Consider the following 23,475-nt stretch of genomic DNA (forward strand, 5'->3'; position numbering starts at 1 on the left):
ATTTTGTTTTGTGATGTCATATTCAGGAATTAGCCCAGTTAGGAACTCAAAAACCCTGTTCCTTTCAACTAATTTCCGGTAGGTCTCTGCATCATTGGGAGTATCCCATGCCACTGCCTCTATTAGATCAATTTCTTGCCATGGAGATTTCAAGGTGGAGAAATATGCTGTAAGGGATTTCTCCCCCTGTCTCAGATTCTTCCATCACTCCTTAGTTGATAGGCTCTAGTTACGTTCAATTTCTGGGAGTACATTTCTGCAACACTATCCCAGATTTCCTTAGCTGAATTCATCTAGAGATAATGCTAACTAATCTATGGCTGCATTGAATTCACAAACCACCCAATCACTATGTAATTCTCTTGCACCCATTTATCATAAGAGGGATCATCCATTGGGGAGCTTTCTTACTCCCGGAGATAAACCCCCACTTCCCTCTACTGCAAATATGAATTTTTACGGATTGTGACCAAGCCAAATAATTGGTTCCATCCAATTTAACTGTAGTTACAGCCGACAAGGAATCAGTTGTAGTTCCCGAAGTATGTCCATATTCAGCAGTACTCTTGTTTTCAATTTCTGAGACTCCAATTAGGGTTTCGGCAAGCTACCAATAGTATACTGATTTTAAAGAACTCTGATTGAGTTGAATCAAACAACAAACATAGCAACTCACAAACTCAGTTCAGGCTTAACAGCCGTGAGAACCAAGTTCGGTGGCAGCACTTTCAAGAAGAAGGAAGCCTGATTCAGCCTTCAATGAACAATCAACCGACTTCCAAACACTATGTATTCTTGGTTCCCAACAATATTTTCCCAAAGAGAACAAAAAATATAATCCATAGTACTTAAGAGGCTTTTTTACAAACACTATGTATGCAGCAGTCAACACTCCACTATTAACAAGTAGGAATCACTTCAAGAACACTCCGTATAGGTCCAAGAAGTAGCTGAACTAAAGTAGAGGCTTGTACCACTTAGTTTAGATCAGTTTTCAGCAGTTTGAAAGTCCAATAACAGTCGAACCACACTTCCAGAATAACCCAGAAATTTCTGAGTAAAATCAGTCTAGCAACAGTGGGCCGAATGGAGGTGTGCTTTGAATGCTTTAACAAACCTTCCAAATAACAAAATAACTCAGAAAAGAACTGAGAAGACAACTTACGGTATCTCTGGTTTGAACTTCAAACCAGGCCGAACACTTTGCTCCCTGAGCTAGCTTCGAAATCCCTTTTTCTCTGATTTCAAATCAGGCTGAAAACTTGCTCTCTGATTCTTCCTGGTCACCGAACCCTTCTCCAAGTGTATAGAAACTTGGGCACCCTCCAATGACCTCCAAGAACCAGGCAAATGACTGTAAACATTCAGCCGTAGAACCTTCTCATGTAGTTGGCTGAACTAGAACCACATGAGGGACACGCCAAGCAGTGACCCGCTCTGATACCAAGTTGAAAAACAGCCCTAGAAGTATGGGACTATGCTAGAAAACCAGAGAAACTAACAATAGAAGATTAGAGAATATTAGAGAAGAAAAAGAGAGAGAGAGAGTTGCGGCAAGGAGAGTTAAAGGATGAGGAGTTCGAACTTAACCTCCCTCTAACACTCTAATACTCTTTTATTAAGTTAATCTTTTAGTAATTACAAGAGAGGTCCTTAGTTGGACAAGAAATTACAAAAAAGGAACATAGAAGAGTATGGGCCCAGAATAAGGCCCATTACAGAGAAGAACATAAAGATAATAGTAACAGCCTATGGGCCATTCGGCCCATCTTCTCTACAGCACCATATCTAACCATGCATTGTATCTGAACACTACCAATATGCATTTGTTATTTGGAAACTCAGATCTATGGTAAGAGATTTATTGGATTCTCTTAAACGGATATAAAGGGTATAGCAATTCTTTGGCTACAATTGGGGTCAGCATAGTGTCTTATGCCCTTTGTAAAGCTCTCTTTACGTTTTGGTCATTTTTTCCTTTAATTATGCATTACTTATCAATATGTGTGTAAACGTATGTGTGCGTATGCAAGTTGCCACTTTCCGGTCAACTATTAACAATTAAATCATAAATAATAGGGGTCATACATTAAAAAGGAAAAAAAGGATATTTAAAAAATCAACAATCATACACATTGACAAACAGATTAAAATCAAAATAATATCCTGCACACCATTTGATGGTAATTTTCCATAAACATGGAATGCATGTTACACCATGTGATCTCAATATGTAAATTGAAACAGCAATACAAGTGTATAAATAGATGCAGATTACACACCATGGGAAACGAATCCTAGAAAACCAGACATTACATATTAATTGGAAATTATCTTTTTCTTATACATGAAAAGTCCATAATAAAGAAAGGTTGTAGCATGGACAACCCAAAAAAAATAATAGATTAAGAAGAAAAGTTGCTCCACTGTTTTACATATTCAACTACGTCTAAAAGTCTAATGCTTTTAATCATGGTGTGAAAGATCAGAAAAACATCAACCACATATTTGTGTAGGTCCCACTTTTTGTTGCACTTCCAAGAAGCAAGAAAAACAAACTGAAGAAAAGCGGGTCATGTGAATGCAAACAGATGATCTAAACTTCCAAACTATAAATACAGAACAAAAAAATACAAAAAGATTTCCAAATACAGTAAGAGCACAGAATTTGTAAAAGAATTCCCGAACTTACCTCAAACATATTCAAATATCGAGTGAAAAGTGCAGGCAAGAAACAGTCCCAGTTTATATAACTGAATTTCTTTATACAACGAGCAATAACTGCAGCCCATTGACTGTCCCAAAACTGGCAATTTGGTATTGAATCCCACTGGTCTATGCATTGTTTAACCCAATCACTGTCATATCAACAGATAGGAAGTTAATCACCCATAATGAGTCTTTTTTTCATAATAAATAAAAATTATTAAAGAAAAAGAGAACACAAAATGATCATACAAGAAAGGTGTGGAGGATTAGTTCCCTAAAAGGATTAGTTTAAAATCCTTACTGTGAAAAGAATTCTTGGTTGTCCATGTTTGTAGGAAGAAATAGTCTGACAAACCCAGCACCTTCAAAGCATGAGTTGTGCCATGGATTTTCCAACAGTGATCTGAAAATATTTTGGTTCAAAGAACAATATAAACCAAGTTACTGAATAACCAAACTGAGTATGGTGCAAACTACATTGACTTCTTAGCATCAAAACCTTGCAAATGACAGTTTAAGGACAAAAGTTCACAGAAAACAAGTTCAAAATTAAATGGGTACTGAATTTACAGAAAGATAGCAATATTATAACAAATATTGGAGTTTTTTAATTTGGTCCAAATAGAAAATCCATATCACCATGGGAAAACAAAATCAGTATTCAAAAAACAATATGTGAACCGTATCGGTGAATCAATAGCAAATCACTTGTCCAATAGAGCTTCCTATCTATTCTATGCATGAATTGGAAAAATTGGAGTAAATGAAATCAGGAAAAGAAAAAATAATTCACAATGAGGTGGAAGGCCAGGTAAACTAAGGAATCAATAAGTGTTTGGGAGAGGGAAAAAGGTAAGTTTGACCTGCACTGATGGACCAAAGAAAAATTAGCAAACATAAGAAGACAAAAGCAGAAATATGTGAATGGTTCTGTCTGGTAGGACAACAAGGTGATGCAGGTGACAGTAGAAAATATAAGAAATAAGCTTTGCGTTAAAATTCAGTAAGCCAATCCCAAGCTAAAATATATTCCAAGAAAATGTTTGTGCATATAATCAGTAACACTCTATAAGAATCATTTCACAAAACATTTCTTCATCATCAATCAAAAGAGAATTATTCCAACAAGCAATTAGATATAAACCACTAGAGCCTTTGTTAGTGTCGGTTATATAGGGGTAGATCAGTCTTTTTGTTTATGTATAATATGAGGTGTAATATTGAGTTAGATGATGTGTCTCATACTTAAGTAGGGGCACAAGAGTCTTTTTGTTCTGTAAAATAGAAAGCTTAATACATCCTGGCCGACTGGAGAGATTTGATTTTTCTTTCCTGTTCGAACCAGATTTCTCTCTTCACCCTTCTTCTTTCTTTCTTCCCTCTCTTTTCTCTTTCTCTCTTCTTTATCCTTTCTTCTCTGATTAATCTGAAACCAACAGGTATACAGATCTGAACTTTATCATGGTATCAGAGCTTGATTAGTTTGGTTCAGACCTGTACAGTTTCAGCACACCCTAGTTGAGTATTGTGCAGATTTCTCTTAGGGTTTTTGGAGTTTGACAAAAAGGCTGAAAAGGAGTGGTCGTTTTCTTCTTCTGGAGATTTGAATGCCTCCGATTGAGTGTGGTGTGGTCGTTTCAGGTCGCTGGTATGAAACCCTCTGATGGACCGAAGAGGTTGCAACAGTAATCTCGTGATCTGTGTTCAGGCGTATGGTCTGTGGCCAAAGGTATGTGGAGTGATGGTGTGATATTCTTGTATGTAGTGGTTTCTTGTGAGGTGCCAAAAGAGGAGAAAAGTGGTAACTACCATTGCTGAAATCTGTGATAGTGCATGTTTCAGTAATGGTCAGCCGCAAGTGTTGGATAATGGTGATTGTTCAACTATAAGAGTGTAGTGTGGTGGTCGTTGGTGAGTTGGGGTAACATATTAGTGTGAGAGAAAAAAAAAATCGGCAGCCATGGGAGACAGCAATGAGCACAAATCTGTTATGATTCCTCCTGACTACTTGAGTGCAAATGACCTACATCAAACTGAATGGAGAAAATTACATGCCTAGGGCCAAATCTGTTGAAGTGTTTCTCAGAGCTAAGAAGAAAGTGAAACATGTGAGAAGAAAACCCCTAGTTGAATCCGAAGAGTACAATGATTGGGAACAAGAAGATGCACAGATTATGACTTGGTTATGGGACAGCATGGAACCCAAGATTAGTGTGAACTTCATGTTTTTAGACACAGCCAAAGAGATTTGGGATCATGCAAAGAAGCTTTTCTCAGGAAAAGACATTACCACTAGGGTATACCAACTCTATCAACAGTATTTTAATATGCACCAAGGTAATCAGAGTCTTGAGGAGTACTATGCTAGTCCGAGGAATCTAAGGAATGAGTTGAATGTGTATCACCCCCTTACATCTGATGTCAAAATTCAGCAACAGCAAAGAGAACAGCTTGATGTTACCAGATTTTTTGTGGGATTTAAGTCTGAATACGAACCGGTGAGAGCCCAAATTCTAGGTGGGTCTTCCCTCCCTTCTCTTGAAGAGATGTTTGCTTGTCTCCGGAGGACTTCCATTGGATATCCGGAGAACCCTACCATATCAGATAGGTTTGCTTTTGCAATGACAAGGGGGGGAAGTCGTGGTGGTAGAGTAGCTCATCAGGGTCAGCCAGACCGTGGTAGTAGAGGTGAATATATGTACAGCTGTTAGACAATTTTGTATGCCCTTAGCTTCAATCAAAATGATGTGCTTTATGAGTTTATTGTAAATGAATAAAAGTGCATATTTGATTCATGTACCCTTGGTATGTTTCTGTGTAATACCCTTAAACTGGACACTTAATGAGACTCGTGTTAGTTTAGAATGTTCACAGCCAGTGGGTCGGTCTGGGGAGACCTATCCTGACAAGGCTGACACTGTGGTGCCACCAAGTCGGTTGGGGTGGCCTGTCTCAACTGCCAAGGTGAGACCCTAGGCACGTACAGTGTAAGATTAATTGAATCTTTGAACTGGACCAGATTTCCAATATTGCCTTGGACCTTGGAGATTGATGGGCAAAACTGGAAAGTTACACCCGACCCCTAAACTCGATTATGATACTGCACTAGGTGTTGGATTGGGCTGTCTTTGATGTACCAACCAGTGAGATCCTTAGCGGGGGTCAAAACCTGGGTATGTTGGGACAGTTTGAGAATTCATCTGAGTGGGTGATCATAGTGACAGGATCAGCCCCTTTGTCGAACAAAGGTAATGATCAGGGATGCACTCTCACTAATGGAAACCAAGACTGCCGACAGTCGATTTCAATCGTTGAAATTTGTTTTGCAAAATATATTTTATATGAAATATAAAAGTATATATATTATGGTTTCGAAATGATTTGCAAAAAGGTTTTAATTCCCGGGATCCATGTAAGCAGAGAGTGCAACACTATTCCTTGCAGCCGAGGGAGAGGTCCTCTCTTGTCGGGCAATGTATGATCATTATGGGCTGAGAGGTTAAGTGTAAGACCATTGAGGATAATACCAAATGGGCTAATCTTGCATCAGCCCACAGTCCTTGAGTGTTACAAGGTGGCTTGGCCCAGGGACCACTTAGGGTAAGTGTTGGGCCCATAGAGCCCATAAGATGGGTTTCAGGGGGTGCACTATCCATAACAGTGTATTCGGCCAGGCCTTGTAACAAAGGCTGGGCTGAACCCATGTGGCTGATGTGTAGATCAACGTTTGGGTCCCACGCCATACAAGGAAGCCCAACTGGGCAGCAGTTTGGAAGGCTAAGTGAATATATAACCTTAAATGGGCCTTAAGCCCATTTCGAACTGGGCTGATTTGATTAGTCACTTAATGGGGCGAATTCTGAGATGGATCAGCCGATAGGATTGAGCCCAGACCCTATCCACTTAGAGAGTCCAAGATCTAAATAAGATTTAGATCTGGAAACCACCTAATTAGATTAGGAGATGGTTGATCTGATATGCAGATAAAATAAGGGTTATCCCTTATCACTTAAAGGGACTTCTAATCCAAATATGATTTGGATCTCCAACTCCTAATGGGACTAGGAGTTGATCCCTTTAAGATTATAAAAGGAGGAGGGGGCGGCAGCCTTTAGAGATGCAACCAACACATTCTTGTCTTCAGAGCTGAGATCACAAGAAAAGAGAATTCTGCACCCTGCAAATCCTCTCTTGCCGCCTCCTTCCTACAGTCGCCGCCTCCAGCAGTTCGATCTCCTCCTCTCTACAGGAGTAATCAAGATTCGATCTTGATACCAATCTTTTGGAGAAAAGATTGGGTGGAGCTGTATTCACGAGCCATCTAGTTGATTCTTGCGAAGGGTCAAGTTCTTTTGGAAGAACATTGTTGATTCTGCTCCACCCTGCACTACGCCATTTTCAGTGGGAGCAAATTTTGGATCCTTCCTTGGGCGTGAACACCTCCATTGGGAGATATTGTTTCTCTGTATCAGGTACATCCTCCCTCTTACTCCTTTTGGTTCAAATCTGGTTCAGTTTATGGTTCAAGAATGATCGTTGAAAATATGATTTTCTAAGTAGGGAATGCGATTCCCAGTTGAAGGGAGAGAAAAATTTTTGAAATTCGCCCCCTTATTCCGCAATCTTTGGGTGTCCATGCGATGGATATCCTATCCCTTCAACAGCTGTGGTGGTGGGCATGTTGGAGGTCAACATTCAAGGGGAGCTTGTGGTCGAGGACGTAATAATGGTTCGAGGAGGTGTACGCATTGTGGTATAAATGACCACACTGTTAGTTTTTGTTATGATCTTCATGGCCCACCTTCATCCTGGGCAAATCATGCAGTGGCTAGTGGTGGTATGGAACAAGGGAGTAAACAGACTGGTCAGACACCTCCACCTACAGATGCCTCCAAACAAGAGATATGAGTATTTCGCGTACTGAATATGAGTGGTTGATCTAGGCTACTTCTCAGCCGAGTACAGCTACGCTTGCCCACTTAGATGTCTTGTCTGGCATCCAAACCCTCCCATTGGATCATTGATTCTGGAGCTTTCGATCATTTGATTGGGACTCCAGGTGTGTTCTCTTCACATTCTTCGTCCTCTACTACCCACACTATCACCCTTGCTAATGGTTCCACTTCTTCCATAAGTGGTATTGGTGATGTTAAAACCGGTTCATTATCTTTGTCTTCAGTTTTGTATGTTCCCAAATTTCCTTTTAATCTTATGTCTGTTAGTAAACTAACCAAGTCTCTTAATTGCTCTATCACCTTTTACCCTTCACCTTGTGTATTTCTGGGTCTCAAGACGAGGATGAAGATTGGTGGAGGGCATGAAGCCGGTGGACTATATTACCTTGATGGTGGTGGTGGTGGTTCATCAACAGCTCTTCAGTCATCTCTCTCCCATCTCCAGTGGCATTAAAGACTTGTCATTCGTCTCTTAAAGAACTGAAGCAACTTGTTCCAGAATTGAGTCATCTTTCTACTTTGGATTGTGAGTCGTGTCAATATGGGAAACATCATCGGGTTTCCTTTAGTCATAGAGCCGAGTGTCGTTTGTCGAGTCCTTTTTCTTTGGTCCATTCGAACATTTGGGGTCCAAATAAAATAGTGTCACACAATGGATACAAGTACTTTGTTATTTTTGTTGATGATTATTCAAGGATGGCATGGCTTTATCTTATGAAAGAAAAAAGTGAATTATTTTTTATTTTCCAAAAGTTTCATGCTGAAACCCGCACTCAATTTGGTATCCATATTAAGATCCTACATTCAGATAATGGTTGAGAATATTTTATACACCCTTTCAACAATATATAGAACAACATGGTGTTATTCATCAAACCTCTTGCTCTTACACCCCTCAACAAAATGGGGTAGCTGAACAGAAAAACCGCCATCTCTTAGAAACCACTCGATCCCTATTGCACCATATGAATGTATCCAAACGGTTTTGGAGTGATGTGCTTACATCCTGCTTTCTTATTAACCAAATACCTATGTCCATCCTTGATGGTTAGTCTCCCTTCTCTTTTGTTTCCTACATTGTTTCCTTTTCCTCTTACCCCTCGGGTTTTTGTGTGTCCCGATGTTACCTTCTTTGAATCAGTTCCTTTCTTTTCTGGGTCGGATGTCTCTTCTCCTTCCACTTTCCTTCTACTTCCAGTTTTCGTTGCGGACCCCATTCCTCTTGTTCTAGCTACGACTAAGTCTTCGCCTCCGGTGCCACTTCCTCCTACACGGCCACCTATCCAGCAAGTGTATACGCATCAACATGCACTGACCCCTCCAGCTTCTTCACCATCGACGGATCCAGTAGTAGTTTCCGCAGCACCATCATCACCCCGTGTCTGACCTTAACCTTCCCATTGCCCTGCGGAAAGGTAAACGTAGTTGTATCCTTCATCCTATCTCCAATTATGTTTTGTTTCTCACCACTCTCCTTCCCATTGACAGTTTTTTTCGTTGTTATCTTCTATTTTTATTCCTAAGGATGTCCAAGAAGCCCTTATCTCTCCGGGGTGGCGCCAAGCAATGGAAGAACTCTCTACTCTGGCTCATAACCATACGTGAGATCTCACCACTCTTCCCCCTGGTAAGCATGTTGTAGGATGTAAGTGGATATACACGGTCAAGTATTTGCCTAATGGTAGTGTTGAGAGGTTGAAAGCTCAGTTGGTTGCCAAGGGTTATTCACGGTTATATGGCATTGACTACATAGAGACCTCTCCTGTTGTCAAGATTGGTTCTGTTTGTGTTTTGATCTCCCTAGCTGCTATGCATGATTGGCCCTTGTTTCAACTTGATATCAAGAATGCTTTCTTGCATGGTGATCTTCTTGAGGAGGTGTATATGGAGCAACCACCCGGGTTTGTTGCTCAGGGGGAGGATGGTAAAGTGTGTAAGCTCAATAAATATATTTATGGACTTAAACAGTATCCTTGTGCATGGTTTGGAAGATTCAGTGAAGTAGTGAAAAAGTTTGGCATGAAACAGTGTCAAGTCGATCATTCAGCATTCAGTTATGATTCTGATGCTGGGAAGATTTTGTTGGTGGTATATGTGGATGATATTGTCATTACTAGCAATGATAAGTTCGGGATTGATAGGTTGAAGACCTTTTTGCATGATCACTTCCAGAGAAAGGATCTTGGCAAACTAAAATATTTCTTAGGGATAGAGGTAGCAAGGTCCAAATATGGTATTAACTTGTGCAAGGGGAAGTATGTCCTTGATCTACTTGAGGAGACGGGGTTGTTGGGTGCCAAACCAGCTGAAACACCCATGGAATTGAATGTTAAGTTGAGTAGTGATACGGGTGAGGAGTTTCATTTGTGGTTGGTGTGGTGAGCCAATTTATGCAGAATCCTCGGGTCCCTCATTGGGATGCAGTTCTAAAGATTGTAAGGTACTTGAAAGGAGCTTATGGTCGTCATTTACTATACAAGAGTGGAGGAAAACTTAAAATAGAAGGATACACCGATGTTGATTGATAGTAGGTCAACTACAGGTTATTTACCTTTCTTGGGGGTAAATTGGTGACATGGAAGAGTAAGAAACAGACAGTGGTGGCAAGAAGCAGTGTAGAAGCTTAATACAGAGCCATGGCACATACAACTTGTGAACTAGTGTGGTTGAGAAACCTTTTACAAGAGATGGGGGTACTCAATTGACACATCGATGAAGCTTTATTGTGACAACCAAGCTACTGTTCACATTTCTTCCAAGACATAGAATTTGATTGTCACTTTGTGAGAGAGAAGGTTCTTAGTGGAGTAATAAGTACAGCATATGTTAACACAGGAAGCCAATGGGCAAATCTGTTCGCCAAAGGGTTGAGTCGGGCAAGAGTAGACTACATATGTAACAAGTTGGGATTATACGATATATACTCTCCAACTTGAGGGGGAGTGTTAGTGTCAATTATATAGAGGTAGATTAGTATTTTTGTTTATGTTTAATATGAGATGTAATATTGGGTTAGATGATGTGTTCCACACTTAAATAGGGGCACAAGAGTCTTTTTGTTCTATAAAATAGAAAGCTTAATACATCCTGGCCGACCGAAGAGATTTGATAAATCTCTCCTGTTTGAACCAGATTTCTCTCTTCACCATTCTTCTTTCTTTCTTCCCTCTCTTTTCTCTTTCTCTCTTCTTTATCCTTTCTGTAGATAAGATGGGCCAAATGGCCCATAGGCTGTTACTCTATGTTATCTTTATGTTCTTCTCTATAATGGGCCTTATTCTGGGCTCATACTCTTCTATGCTCTGTTTTTGTAATTTCTTGTCCAACCAAGGACCTCTATTGTAATTACTCAAAGATTAACTTATTAAAAGTGTATTAGAGTGTTAGAGGGAGGTTTAGTTCGAACCTCTCATTCTCTAACCCTCCTTGCAGCAGCTCTCTCTCTCTCTCTCATTCTCTAATCTTCTCTTGTTTGTTTTTCTGGTTTTCTTGCACAGTCCCATACTTCTAGGGTTGTTTTTCAACTTGGTATCAGAGCAGGCTTGAGCTTGGCGTGGCTCTCATGTGATTATAGTCCAGCCGACTACATGAGAGTGTTCTAGGGCTGGAAGTTTAGACTCATTTGCCTGATTCTTGGAGGTCATTGGAGGGTGCCCAAGACTCTATTCACTTGGAGAATAGTTCGGTGACCAGGAAGAATCAAAGAGAAGGATTGTTCGGCCTGATTTGAAGCTCAAATCAGAGATTCATACAACTATAAGTTGCTTCAGTTATTGCTGAGTTATTGTTGGGTTATTTTTCTGATTTGGGGAGCTGTTAAAGTACTCGAAACCCCTCTATATTTGCTCTATTGTTCGGCTGATGCTGGACTGGTTTAACTCAGAGATTTCCAGGTTATTTTCTTATCTTGTTGGACTGCCAAGTGACCGAAACTTATTTAGGCTCAGTGGTACGAGTCTCTACTTTAGTTCAGCTACTTCTTGGACCTATACGGAGTGCTTTTGAAGTGATTCCTAATAGTTAGCAGTGGGGTGTTGACTGTTGCATACATAGTGTTTGTAAAAAGGCCTCTTAAGTACTGTGGACTGTATTCTGGCTCTCTTTGGGAAATTATTGTTGGAAACCAAGAATACATAGTGTTTGGAGGTCTGCTGGTTGTTTCTTGAAGGCTGAATAAGGCCTTCTTCTTCTTGAAAGAGCTGCCACTAAACTTGGTTCTCACGACTGTCAAGACTGAACTGAGTTTGTGAGTTGTTGTGTTTGTTGTCGATTCAACTCAATCTGAGTTCATAAAAATCAGTACACTAGTGGAGGCTTGTCGAAACCCTGATTGAAGTTTTTTTCCATAATGGACTTCTCAGATATTGAGAGCAAGAGTACTGCTGAATATGGACAAACTTTGGGAAACCCAACTGATTCTTTGTTGGCTGTAACCACAGTTAAACAGGATGGAACCAACTATTTGGCCTGGTCACAATCCGTAAATATTCATATTTGTAGTAGAGGAAAGTGGGGGTTTATCTCTGGAAGCAAAAAAGCTCCCCCAGAGGATGATCCCTCTTATGAGAAATGGGTGCAAGAGAATTACACCGCGATTGGGTGGCTCGTGAATTCAATGCAGCCACAAATTAGTCAACATTATCTCTGGATGAACTCGGCTAAGGAAATCTGGGATAGTGTTGCAGAAACCTACTCCTATAAAATGAATGTAGCCAGAGCCTATAAACTAAGGAGTGATGTGAAGAATCTTAGACAGGGGGAGAAATCCCTTGCAGCTTATTTCTCAACCTTGAAATCTCTGTAGCAAGAAATTGATCTGATAGAGGTTGTGACATGGAATACTCCCAATGATGCAGAAACCTACAGAAAATTAGTTGAAAGGAACAGGGCTTTTGAGTTCCTAACTGGACTAAACCCTGAATATGACATCACAAAACAAAATATTATGTCCAAGGAAAGTGTCTCATTATCATAAGCATATGCCTTATTCAGCAGTGAAGAAAGCAGAAGGCAGGTACAGGTTCAAGGAGTTGGCATTAATGCATTCGCAAATATGGGGATTAAACCCAAAGGAGTTATAGGGGCTCCTAATGGCACAAGAAAGGAGGTTGTCTGTGAATATTGCAAGAAGTCGAAGCACACCAAAGACAAGTGCTGGAAATTACATCCCAGGCTTGTTCCTGTTCGATTCCAGAAGAAAAATGATAGTAGGAAGACAGGGAGTGCAAATGCAGCCACGGGTACAGATGCTGAAGTTGAGTATGCCTGTGCACAGTTGGCAGCCATGAAAGTTGAGTATGAAAAGTTTGAAAAAATGATCAGCCATCTTGAAAGAGTGACTTCATCATCCAACCCTTCAGGAAATTCAGCCACCACTGCATTTTCTCACTCAGGTATAAGAGCTTCTGCTAACCATGCAACCACCTCAGGTAATCCTAAGACCCCTTGGATCATAGACTCAGGTGCTTCTGATCGCATGACCAACCTTTCCACTTTGTTTGTTTCATATGATTTGCTTCCTAGTCGTAACAAAAGGGGTTCTGTTTACCAAGCATGGACATCTAAAACTTGAAACCTATATTGATGCGAACTGGGCTGGAAATATTGATGACGGAAGATCTACTTCAGGGTATTGCAGTCTGGTGGCTGGTAATGTTGTCTCTTGGAGGAGCAAGAAACAATCAGTTGTGACCCGATCCTTAGCAAAAGCAGAATATAGGGGCATGGCACATGGAGTCTCTGAACTGTTGTGGCTAAGGTCATTGATGGAAGAACTCGGGATTGATTATGACAAGCCGATAATGTTGTATTGTGATAATCAGGCTGCCATCAACATTGCCCACAACCCCGTACAACATGATACAACTAAACATATTGAGGTTGATAGACACTTGATTCGAGAAAGAGTCTCTTCGGGTGAAGTGTGTCTTCCATTCATTACTTCTAAAGGACAATTGGCAGATTTCCTCACCAAGGGTATTCCCAAGGCAAGGCTTCAACAAAACACTGGCAAGCTGGGCATGATTAACATCTATGGTCAGCTTGAGGGGGAGTGTAGAGAAGATGGGCCGAACGGCCCATAGGCTGTTACTCTATGTTATCTTTATGTTCTTCCCTGTAATGGACCTTATTCTGGGCCCATACTCTTCTATGCTCTATTTTTGTAATTTCTTGTCCAACCAAGGACCTCTCTTGTAATTACTCAAAGATTAACTTAATAAAAGTGTATTAGAGTGTTAGAGGGAGGTTTAGTTCGAACCTCCCATTCTCTAACCCTCCTTGCAGCAGCTCTCTCTCTCTCTCTCATTCTCTAATCTTCTCTTGTTTGTTTTTCTGGTTTTCTTGCACAGTCCCATACTTCTAGGGCTGTTTTTCAACTCTTTCTTCTCTGATTAATCTGAAACCAAAAGGTATACAAATCTGAACTTTATCAGCCTTTAAGCACAAGAAAGACTTGGGGCTCCATCAAAAAATATTTTTGGAAATGGAAGCACCATATAACCTTCCCTTGGATCCAGAGTTCAGGAAGGAATCTGCAACAACAAAACAGGTGAGCATTGACCAATCACCATAACAAATTTCAAGAGAAAATGGTATTAATAATTTGTGCATGATAGGTTCATAATTTATAAACCAAGGTTCATTACCTAATTTGGTCCCAGCTATTCAAGGTTTTGGGAAAGGTGAACTGGATGCAGGCCAAACCGTAACTTTTGCACAAAGTGGCTGCTCTTGTCAGCGCAAGATTACCATTGCACCAAGCAACGGCCCCTTCTTGAAACAACAACTCTATAGATTGTATTATGTGACAAAAAGAGGATGCAAAAATGGACAAATGAGGTTCCCTTCATCAGCCTAGAAGAAGCCACCTACAGCATTTTCAATCTTTGTGAAGATCAGTCTGTACCAAGTGTGTAAGGCACCACAAAAATTCTGACCTATATCTTGCATACCATTGAACTCTTGACAATCCAAATCAATGAACTCAACTTCTCCAAATGTAATCTATAGCCATTAACAACCTACGCCCTGCAGTTAGAACCTCCAAAGCCTCTATCTCTGAAAAAAGCAGAGGAAGCTCCCATGCCCAAACTTCTGACTGTCAGGTTGGACCCACAAAACCAATAAACCATCAACCAACCTTATAACTTCACATGGCTCTGGATAGCCACCAATAAATCTGCCAACAAGGCTTCTGCAGAGGAAAGCCTTCTTAAATGGCTTAAAGAACAATATCAAAGTTAAGTTCTATGCAAATCAGTGGGTGCAAAGGGAGTTATGGAACATATGGTTACAAGTTTAAAAGATAACAAAGAACGGGGTCAGCAGTATGTCACAGCTTGCCTGAATAGAGCTACAAGGAAGTTGGAGACTAGAGGTTTCATGGGCTTTCTATAGATTTCTAGTCAAGCCAGGATTCTAGAACCTTCCAAAGTCATCTTGAAGAGTATGGAGTTCTGTGTACAGAACTTTCTAGAGTCATCTTGAGTCTTCTTGCATTGTATGGAATGTTGTAGAGTAATGTGGAGTAGTTTTGAGTCTAGAATATGCTACCCTTATCTTGCAAATATCTAGACAAGGAATATTCTAGGAAGATGCCTAGAAGGTTCCACTTGAGGAGGTGCAACATGTGGTTGATATAATAGGGTGGAAATTTGTGGCTAGGATAGGGAGGTGCAATGTTAGGGTAAGGAGGTGGAAAATGAACGGTTAGGATTGCACCCCAAAGAAGGTGGGAGTGCCTATAAATAGGACCCCTCCTCCATTTTCCAGAGTCCCCTAAGAGAGTAAGGAGTCCAAGAGCGAGTCCTGTACCCTTATCGTTGAGTTAATAAAGAGTGCTTTTGAGCTAAACCCTTGTGAGTTCCTTTGTCTCTTAAGTCTTTGGCTTTGCCTTTGTGTGAGAATTGTGAGTGGGCCACTTGGTCCAAGAGCCAAAGAGTGTGCTCAAGGAATTAAGCTGACTTGTGGAAGCAAGGAGTGCGACTCCAAGGCAGACGTGGCTAAGAAGGAGACTAGGCATGTGACAAGTAGCTACACAAGTACCATAAAGAAAATTATCAGCTAGCTGCAAGACCTAACCACATTAAAGTGAAGAAGGAAATGATCCCAATAAAGAAGTTGGTAATTTCTTCTTATAATCTCCCAAGATCCAAAACCCCAACACCATATGGAATATCATTCTGTAAAAAGGATTCACGTCATTTCCAGAACCATTAAATCAATATAAACAGAACTTCAAAATGGAACTTGTGGTGGAGTGTCAACTAACTCAGAATGTAATATTGTTTATCCATTTTGTTTATCATGACTGCAACTAATGTAATAGCAGGAACTCAATTACTTGACGAAGCAAAATATGCATAAAAAATTAGGGCCTTAATGAATTCACTCAGAAAATGACTCTCAAGTAATACTGTAATAGTCAACCAACCAACTAGCCCAGGCATATCTAGTAACACTTTTGCAGGAATGCTTGCAAATTATCAAACATATGGATATTCAGTTTACTCGTACCCATAATCCAATTTTATGTTTAACCTGTTGAGGAGAGTTTCTATGGTGAGATTAACTTATTTTAATCTCAACCAAACAGAGGAATGGGTGTTTTCTCTTCTTCTCAGCCTACAGGTTTTCTTTTTCTTTGCTGAAACTGTGTTCTAACAGGTTATGAAACAATATTGATGAAATTCTCAGATATATCAATTCAATGGATTTTCTAGGCATTTGACAGTGAGGATCTTCTCACAAGTTAGGTCAGGTCAATCTCAACTTAGCCATTGAACACATATTTTGCTCCTGGGCTCCAGGAGTAGGGCTAAAAGGAGGTAACATTTTACTTCAACATTTGTAATTTTCATTGATTTTTTGGACAAGATGAGTGTCAGTCCTGAACTTGATTTGTATTAGGGGTCATGGGTAAGATTCCCCCCTCCCCAAAAAAAGGAGCCTAGTTGTGTATCTTTCTATGGTTTGTGAAAGTTTCCCAGCATGAAGTCTATGTTGAGAAAAGGTGGGAGAGAATTAGAAAAAGTTAATAAATAAACATGGTCATGTGGAATGAAAACCACAAAAAGCACTGCATAAAAAGCTATTTGGTGCAATTCAAGGCTATTAAAGTACAAGATAAAGAACATACACTAGAATTTGGACCCCCACCCCCACTGGCTCTTTCTCTTGTGCTTCTTTCTTCAAAGTTTTAACTCGAACCAGTCCCTTAGGCCTTCCTTTCCCTGCCAAAGAGATTTAATGCAGATCAATTCCTCCTAGGGTTGGTAGTTTTTGTTGGGAAGCATTTCTGGAAAGAATCAACACTAGTGATCCAAAAGAAGAGAACCAAGACATGTTTATCCCCTCACAGATGTTTTCTTTGTAAAGCTGATGGGGAGACTGGTTTTTACCTATTGGTGTCATGCCAGTTTGCAAAGACTATTTGGGAATGGGCTTCTTCCCTCTTCGGGTGTAATTGGACCCCTCCATCGAACCTGCAGAGCCTTTTTCCTTCTTCTTTTTTCAGGTGGCATCGAAAAGGGGTAGGACTATGTGGAGATGCCTAAGGGCTGTGGTATGCTGGTCTCTATGGGAAGAAAGAAACTCTAGGATTTTCTCCGAAGTGGAGAGAAGTGCTGAAGATTTGAGAGAAATGATCCATTTAAGGGTGGTATAGTGGCTGAAATCATCAGAGCTATTAACAGATTATATAGTGGATGATCTGTTAAGGAATGGGGAGAGATTGCTAGATGCGCCCAGGTCAAAACAGGACTGAGCTTGTCTTGGATCCCTCCCCCCTCTGGTTTTTTTGAAACTGAACTTTGATGGTAGTAGTAGAGGGAACCCTGGACATTCAGGGGATGGGGATGTGTTTAGGGCATAGTTGTCAAGGCAACACCTAGGCGACAAGGCACCCTTGGAGGCTCGCCTTGTCTAATCGCCAAGCAGTTTTCTATTGTGTGTTATAAAAAACTTTTATGTTCTTAATTTTTTGGGGTTATAATTATAAAATAGACATTTTTAAACTAAAATATTCATTCTGTGTGTTTATATACTAATTTCTTTTTATTACTTTCTTATTTGTTAGTGTTTAATCAACACAAACATTGTTAAATGCTGTATTAAACCCTCAAAGACTTCAAACCCTGAACCAATAAGTAAGGAAGAAAATAAAATGTTGTCCAATCAACACATTTTCTTCTTTTTCTTTACTAATTTTGTGTATTTGTATACTAATTTCTTCTTCTTCCACCTTTTCTTTTCTTCTTTTCCTATAACAGAAATAGGGGTTCAACCCCTATTTTTTTTTATTTTCTTTTCTTTCTTCTTTTTCTTCTCATGAATATGTTGGAATATGTTGATTTTCTATACTTTAACATGAAGTTTATATTTTTCTTATGAAAATTATGGATATTTATAAGGAAATATGATTATGGAACCTAGGGAACTACCCTAGGATACATGTTTTTACTTAAAAAAAAATCCATCGCCAAGGCGACGCCTAGGCAACTAGGCGACAAGGCACCCCCCTGTCGCCTAGCCTCACCTTGGCACCTTGAAAACTATAGGCAACAAGGCGCCCCCCCTATCGCCTAGCCTCACCTTGGTGCCTTGAAAACTATGGTTTAGGGATGTGAATGGGAATGTTTCAGCCCTATTCTCAGATCCAATTGGGGTGGGTGATTCTCTTAGAGCTGAGATCTATGCAGTTATGGAAGGTGTCCAAAGAGCAAAGGAGATGAATATAAGAAGACTTGTAATTGAAGGGGATCCGGAGGTGGTTGTAGGGTGGCTGAATAAAGACGATACTGGATTATGGAATTACAACAATGAAAGGAGAAAGTTTAGATGGCTGGTTAAAGACATGGAAGTCAAGATCATTTGAGTGAAGAAATCAGCTAACTGGTTTGTTGATGGGTTAGCTAAGCAAGGGATGGCAAGGGAATCCATGTTCTAGGCTCAGTTGAAATTTTAACTTTTATTCTTGGGGCTCAAGCCTCAGTTGGGGAGATAAGAAAGTTTATCTCCTTTTTAATTAATACTTCTGATTGATTAATGAAATGTGTTATTGATAAAAAAAAAAACATGGTTTTAGGTAGTGAGAAAAGCTTTGAAAGTTTATGTTATACAGAAATCTTTCCTGTATATTGAGTGGACTAGTTTTTTTTTCTTTTTTGAAGCTAACTGCAAGGTTGTTTCCTGACCTCTCTACGCCTTGTCAAACCTTAAGAATGAACTTGTTGCTTGGGTTGGTGTGCTTTCAGACTTGGGTCTTTCTTGACACTGTGGTTTCAAAAGGGGTTTGAGAGATAAGAATGTGTTTCCCTAATGCTTTTGATCTCAACCTTGGAGAAGGTCCAATTAGACCAAAATTCAGCTGACAGTAGAATCTGGTCCCCAGCCTCAGACAGTTTATTCTCTTGTGCCTCTTTCTTCAGCCTGCTCACTCACTGTAAAACTTTGGAGGTGAACTCCCCAGTGAGAGAAATCTTGTGCAAACCAATCCCTCCTAAAGTGCAAGCCTTCTGTTAAGAAGTGTTCCTAGGGAAGGTAAACACTTGTGATGTGCTACAGAAAAGAAGCCCAAACAAATGCTTCTCTCCCCGTGTGTGGGTCGTTTGTAAGGCTTGTGGCAAACCCTACCCCATTTACCCTTATCCTACCCTTTTGTTTCTTGTATTTGGGGATATTTTTGTTCTCTTTGGATGCAGATGGGCTCCCCCACAGGATGTGGCAAGTCTTTTTAGGCCTGCTTTCCTAAGGCAACAGAAAAAAAGGGGAAAGTGTTTATGGAAGGCAGCAAGAGCTGATGTGGTGTGGACTACATGGGAGGAAAGAAATCTGTAGAGAATATGGGCCGAATGGCCCATAGGCTGTTTATCTTTTATGTTCTTTGCTGTAATGGGCCTTAATCTGGGTCTCTCCTTTCTTATGTTATGTCTTTTTAATTTTCTGCCCAACTAAGGGCTTCTCTGTAAATTACCAAAGTTTAACTTAATAAAATAGAATTAAGGGAATAAGAGAAGAGATTATGTTCGAATATCTCTCTCTCTGAACCCTAGTTGCCGCCATCTTCTTCTTCATCTTCTCCCTTCTCGAATTCTGATTTCTGCTATTTTCTTTTGACTTTTTGCATCTTTCTAAACAGTCTGTTAGCGTAGGGGTATTTCTGTCTTTATACTTATGTTGAGGTTGCTGATCTGTAATATTATGTTAGAACTAGTGTCCCTTACTTAATAAAGGGCACTTGTGCCTTTTCCATTATATTAATAATATAAAAACATGCCTGGCCGAATGGGAGAGTGATTGTTTCCCTAATTCGAACCAGACTTTTCTTCTCTCCTTTTCTCCTCCTTTCTCTCTCTTTCTTCCTTCTTTCTTCCTCTTTCTTATTGACTGTTAACAGACAAACAGAACTCAAAGGCAGGCCGAATTATAACATGGTATCAGAGCTCAACTAAGCAACTCGGATCTGCCTAGATTTCTGTTCTCTGTGCACTCAATCTAGGGTTTTTCCTTGATTTCCCTGCCATCGATTGGAGATCAGGGAAAGGGCTGAAAAGGAGTGATCGCCCTCTTCCCTTGGAGGCTTCTATGCCTCCAGTTGTGTCTTGTGTTGTCGGTTGCTATGGTTTCTAAGCCCTCCCCTAATCAATGTAGGGCTGATTCGTGTGGTGCAGTGGGTGTCTTGTGTGCACTGATTTTCTTCTCGTGTGGTTGTCCTTCAGGTAATGAGGTAAGAGATTTCTATGCATATTTTCTGTTATGAATCAAATAGGAAGTATGTTTCAAATCGTATGATGGGATTTCAGACTATAGTGTGCTAGGGTTTATGTTTTTTGTGTGATTCAAAGGAGAAGCGGTGCTCATATAGTGATGAGATTTCAGGTAGCCGTAGGGTAGGGTGTGGTGTAACGAGTGCAACTGAAACCAGTGTGATCAGTGTGATCAAGTCATGAGCAGTGTGCAGAATTCAGTGACAACAGAAATCAGCAAATGTGCAGAATTCAGTGACAGAATTCAGCAATGGGAGATAACAATGATAGCAAATCTAATGTGATGATACCTACTGACTACCTGAATGTTCAAATGACCTCCATTAAACTGAATGGGGAGAATTATGTCCCTTGGGCTAAATCTATTGAAGTTTTTCTGAAGGCAAAGAAGAAGGTGAAACACATAAGAGAGGAGAAACCCTCCACTGATTCTCATGAGTATGAAGACTGGGAACAAGAGGATGCACAGATTATCATGTGGTTATGGAATAGTATGGAACCCAGGATTAGTGTAAATTTCATGTTTCTTGACACTGCCAAAGATGTGTGGGACCATGCTAGGAAATTGTATTCTGGTCAAGACAATACAACCAGGGTATATCAGCTGTATCAGGAATACTTTAATCTGCAACAGGGCAATCGGAGTCTCGAGGAGTACTATGCCAGTATGAGAAACATCCGTAGTGAGTTGAATGTTTATCACCCCCTCACTTCTAATGTCAAGATTCAGCAAGAACAGGGAGAACAGCTTGGATGTGACTCGATTTTTGGTGGGGCTGAAATCTGAGTATGAACCAGTACGGGCTCAGATACTATGAGGATCAGCTCTTCCTTCTTTAGAAGAGGTGTTTGCTCAACTTCAGAGGACTTCTATTGGATCTACTGAGAACTCTAACGTCTCAGATAGATCAGCCTTTGCAATGTCAAGAGGCCGTGGTGTTAGAGGTGGAGCTCGAGGAGCTCAGTCTAGCCGTGGTGGTAGCAATGGTCCGGTATATGGCTGAAGTGGCAGTGGTGGACATACATATAACCATGGCGGTGGTCGTACTGGAGGCAGAGATTCAGGGGGAGCCCGTGGTAGAGGACGTGGCTTGGGTCTGAGGAGGTGTACTCATTGTGGTATGGATGGACATACCATTAATTATTGCTATGACTTGCATGGTCCACCCTCATCCTGGGCCAATCATGCCATGACTAGTGATACCAATTCCAGTTTTAGACAGGAGAATCGTTCAGCTGATCAGATGCCTCCTACATCCACAGATGGTCCCGAGAAGGAGATGGTGAGTGTTCCCCGTGATGAGTATGAGAGGTTTGTCCAATCCACGTCCCAGCAAAACACGGCTACTTTCGCACACTCAGGTGTGGCTTGTTTGGCATCCACACCCAATCCTTGGATTATTGACTTTGGAACCTCCGATCACATGACCGGAACTCTAGGTGTGTTTTCTTCCCTCTCTCATTGCTCAACATCACAATCTGTTACCCTTGCTAATGGTTCCACATCCTCCATTTATGGTGTTGGTAATGTTGACCTAGAACCTATATCCCTGTCCTCAGTTTTGTATGTTCCTAAATTTTCGTTTAATCTAATGTTTGTTAATAAGCTGACCAAGTCACTTAATTGTTCCATTACCTTTTACCCTTCTATGTGTGTTTTTCGGGATCTCAAGATGGGGATGAAGATTGGTGGAGGGCATGAAGCCGGTGGACTATATTATCTTGACGGTGGTGAAAGAACATCAATAGCTCTCCAGTCATTTGTCTCTCCTCTTCAGTGGCACTATAGATTTGGTCATCCTTCGCTGAAAGCTTTGAAATCTTTGGTTCCTTCGTTGAGTCAACTTTCTGTTTTAGATTGTGAGTCGTGTCAGTTTGGGAAACACCATCGTGTTCCCTTTAGTTCTAGGGTTGATAACCGTGTGTCGAGTCCTTTTTCTTTGATTCACTCAAATGTTTGGAGTCCTTATAAAGTGATGTCATACAATGGATAGAGATATTTTGTTATTTTTGTTGATGACTTTTTAAGAATAATGTGGCTCTATTTAATGAAAGAAAGAAGTGAATTGTTTACCATCTTCCAGAAATTTTATGCTAAGATTCGCAATCAATTTGGTGTTCACGTTAAAATTTTTCGTTCTGATAATGGCTGTGAATATTTATCTTCATCATTTCAAAAATACTTGGACCAACATGGCATTATACATCAGACTTCATGTACCTACACCCCACAACAAAATGGGGTGGCTGAGAGAAAGAATCGGCATCTCTTAGAAACAGCATGATCCCTCATGCATTACATGAATGTTCCCAAACCCTTTTGGAGTGATGTGGTGCTTACCTATTGCTTCTTGATCAATCGGATGCTCACATCTATCATTGATGGTCATTCCCCATTTAATGTCTTGTTTCCCACCTTGTCTCCATTTCCGCTTTCTCCTCGGGTATTTTGGTGTGTCTGCTTCGTCCATAATCTGGGCCCCGGGAACGATAAATTAGATGCACGATCCCTTAAGTGCATCTTCCTTGGCTATTCCCGGACCCAGAAAGGGTATAAGTGTTACCATCCTAGTTTTCGTCGTTCCTTTGTGTGTGCTGATGTCACCTTCTTTGAGTCAACTCCATTCTTCTTGGGGTCCAGTGGTGCTTCTTCCTCCTCATCGCCTCCTCCTCTTCCACTTCCAGTTGTCGATCCTCTACCCCTTGTTCCAGTCATGACTAAGTCCTTGCCTCCAGTGCCACCACCTATTGAACGCCCACCTATCCGTCAAGTGTGTACACATCGCCCATGTGTACCGGCTGCTACCCCTCTGGCTCCATCACCGTTGATAGGTCTGGCTCCAGGCCCGAACCCAATATCTGATCTTGATCTTCCCATTGCCTTGCGGAAAGGTAAACGCACTTGCACCCTTCATCATATTTCTAATCATGTTTCACTTACTCACCTTTCCGCCTCCCATCGCCAGTTTATCTCTTTGTTATCCTTAGTGGTTGTCCCTAAGGATGTCCAGGAAGCCCTTGCCCCTCCAGGGTGATGTCGTACA

General features: G+C 40.7%; 1 protein-coding gene across 3 annotated transcripts in view; it reads right to left on the bottom strand.

Annotated features, from left to right (window-relative positions):
• The window catches only part of PA200 (proteasome activating protein 200), a 102,688-nt gene that overhangs the window by 58,796 nt on the left and 20,417 nt on the right, over positions 1–23,475 (bottom strand). For 2 of the 3 annotated variants that reach the window (XM_088963576.1, XM_088963577.1), the window contains exons 5-6: positions 3,011–3,112; positions 2,693–2,858 (exon numbers count right to left, since the gene is read on the bottom strand). In XM_088963576.1, coding sequence (XP_088819702.1) covers positions 2,693–2,858; positions 3,011–3,112 — 268 coding nt within the window. Of the gene's footprint in view, positions 1–2,692; positions 2,859–3,010; positions 3,113–16,803; positions 16,898–23,475 lie in introns of all 3 variants that reach the window. The other variant, XM_088963579.1, reaches the window with a different exon arrangement.

This window comes from Nelumbo lutea, chromosome 1 (assembly GCF_056320005.1).
Source record: "Nelumbo lutea isolate HS-2025 chromosome 1, American lotus-T2T, whole genome shotgun sequence".
NCBI lineage: Eukaryota > Viridiplantae > Streptophyta > Magnoliopsida > Proteales > Nelumbonaceae > Nelumbo > Nelumbo lutea.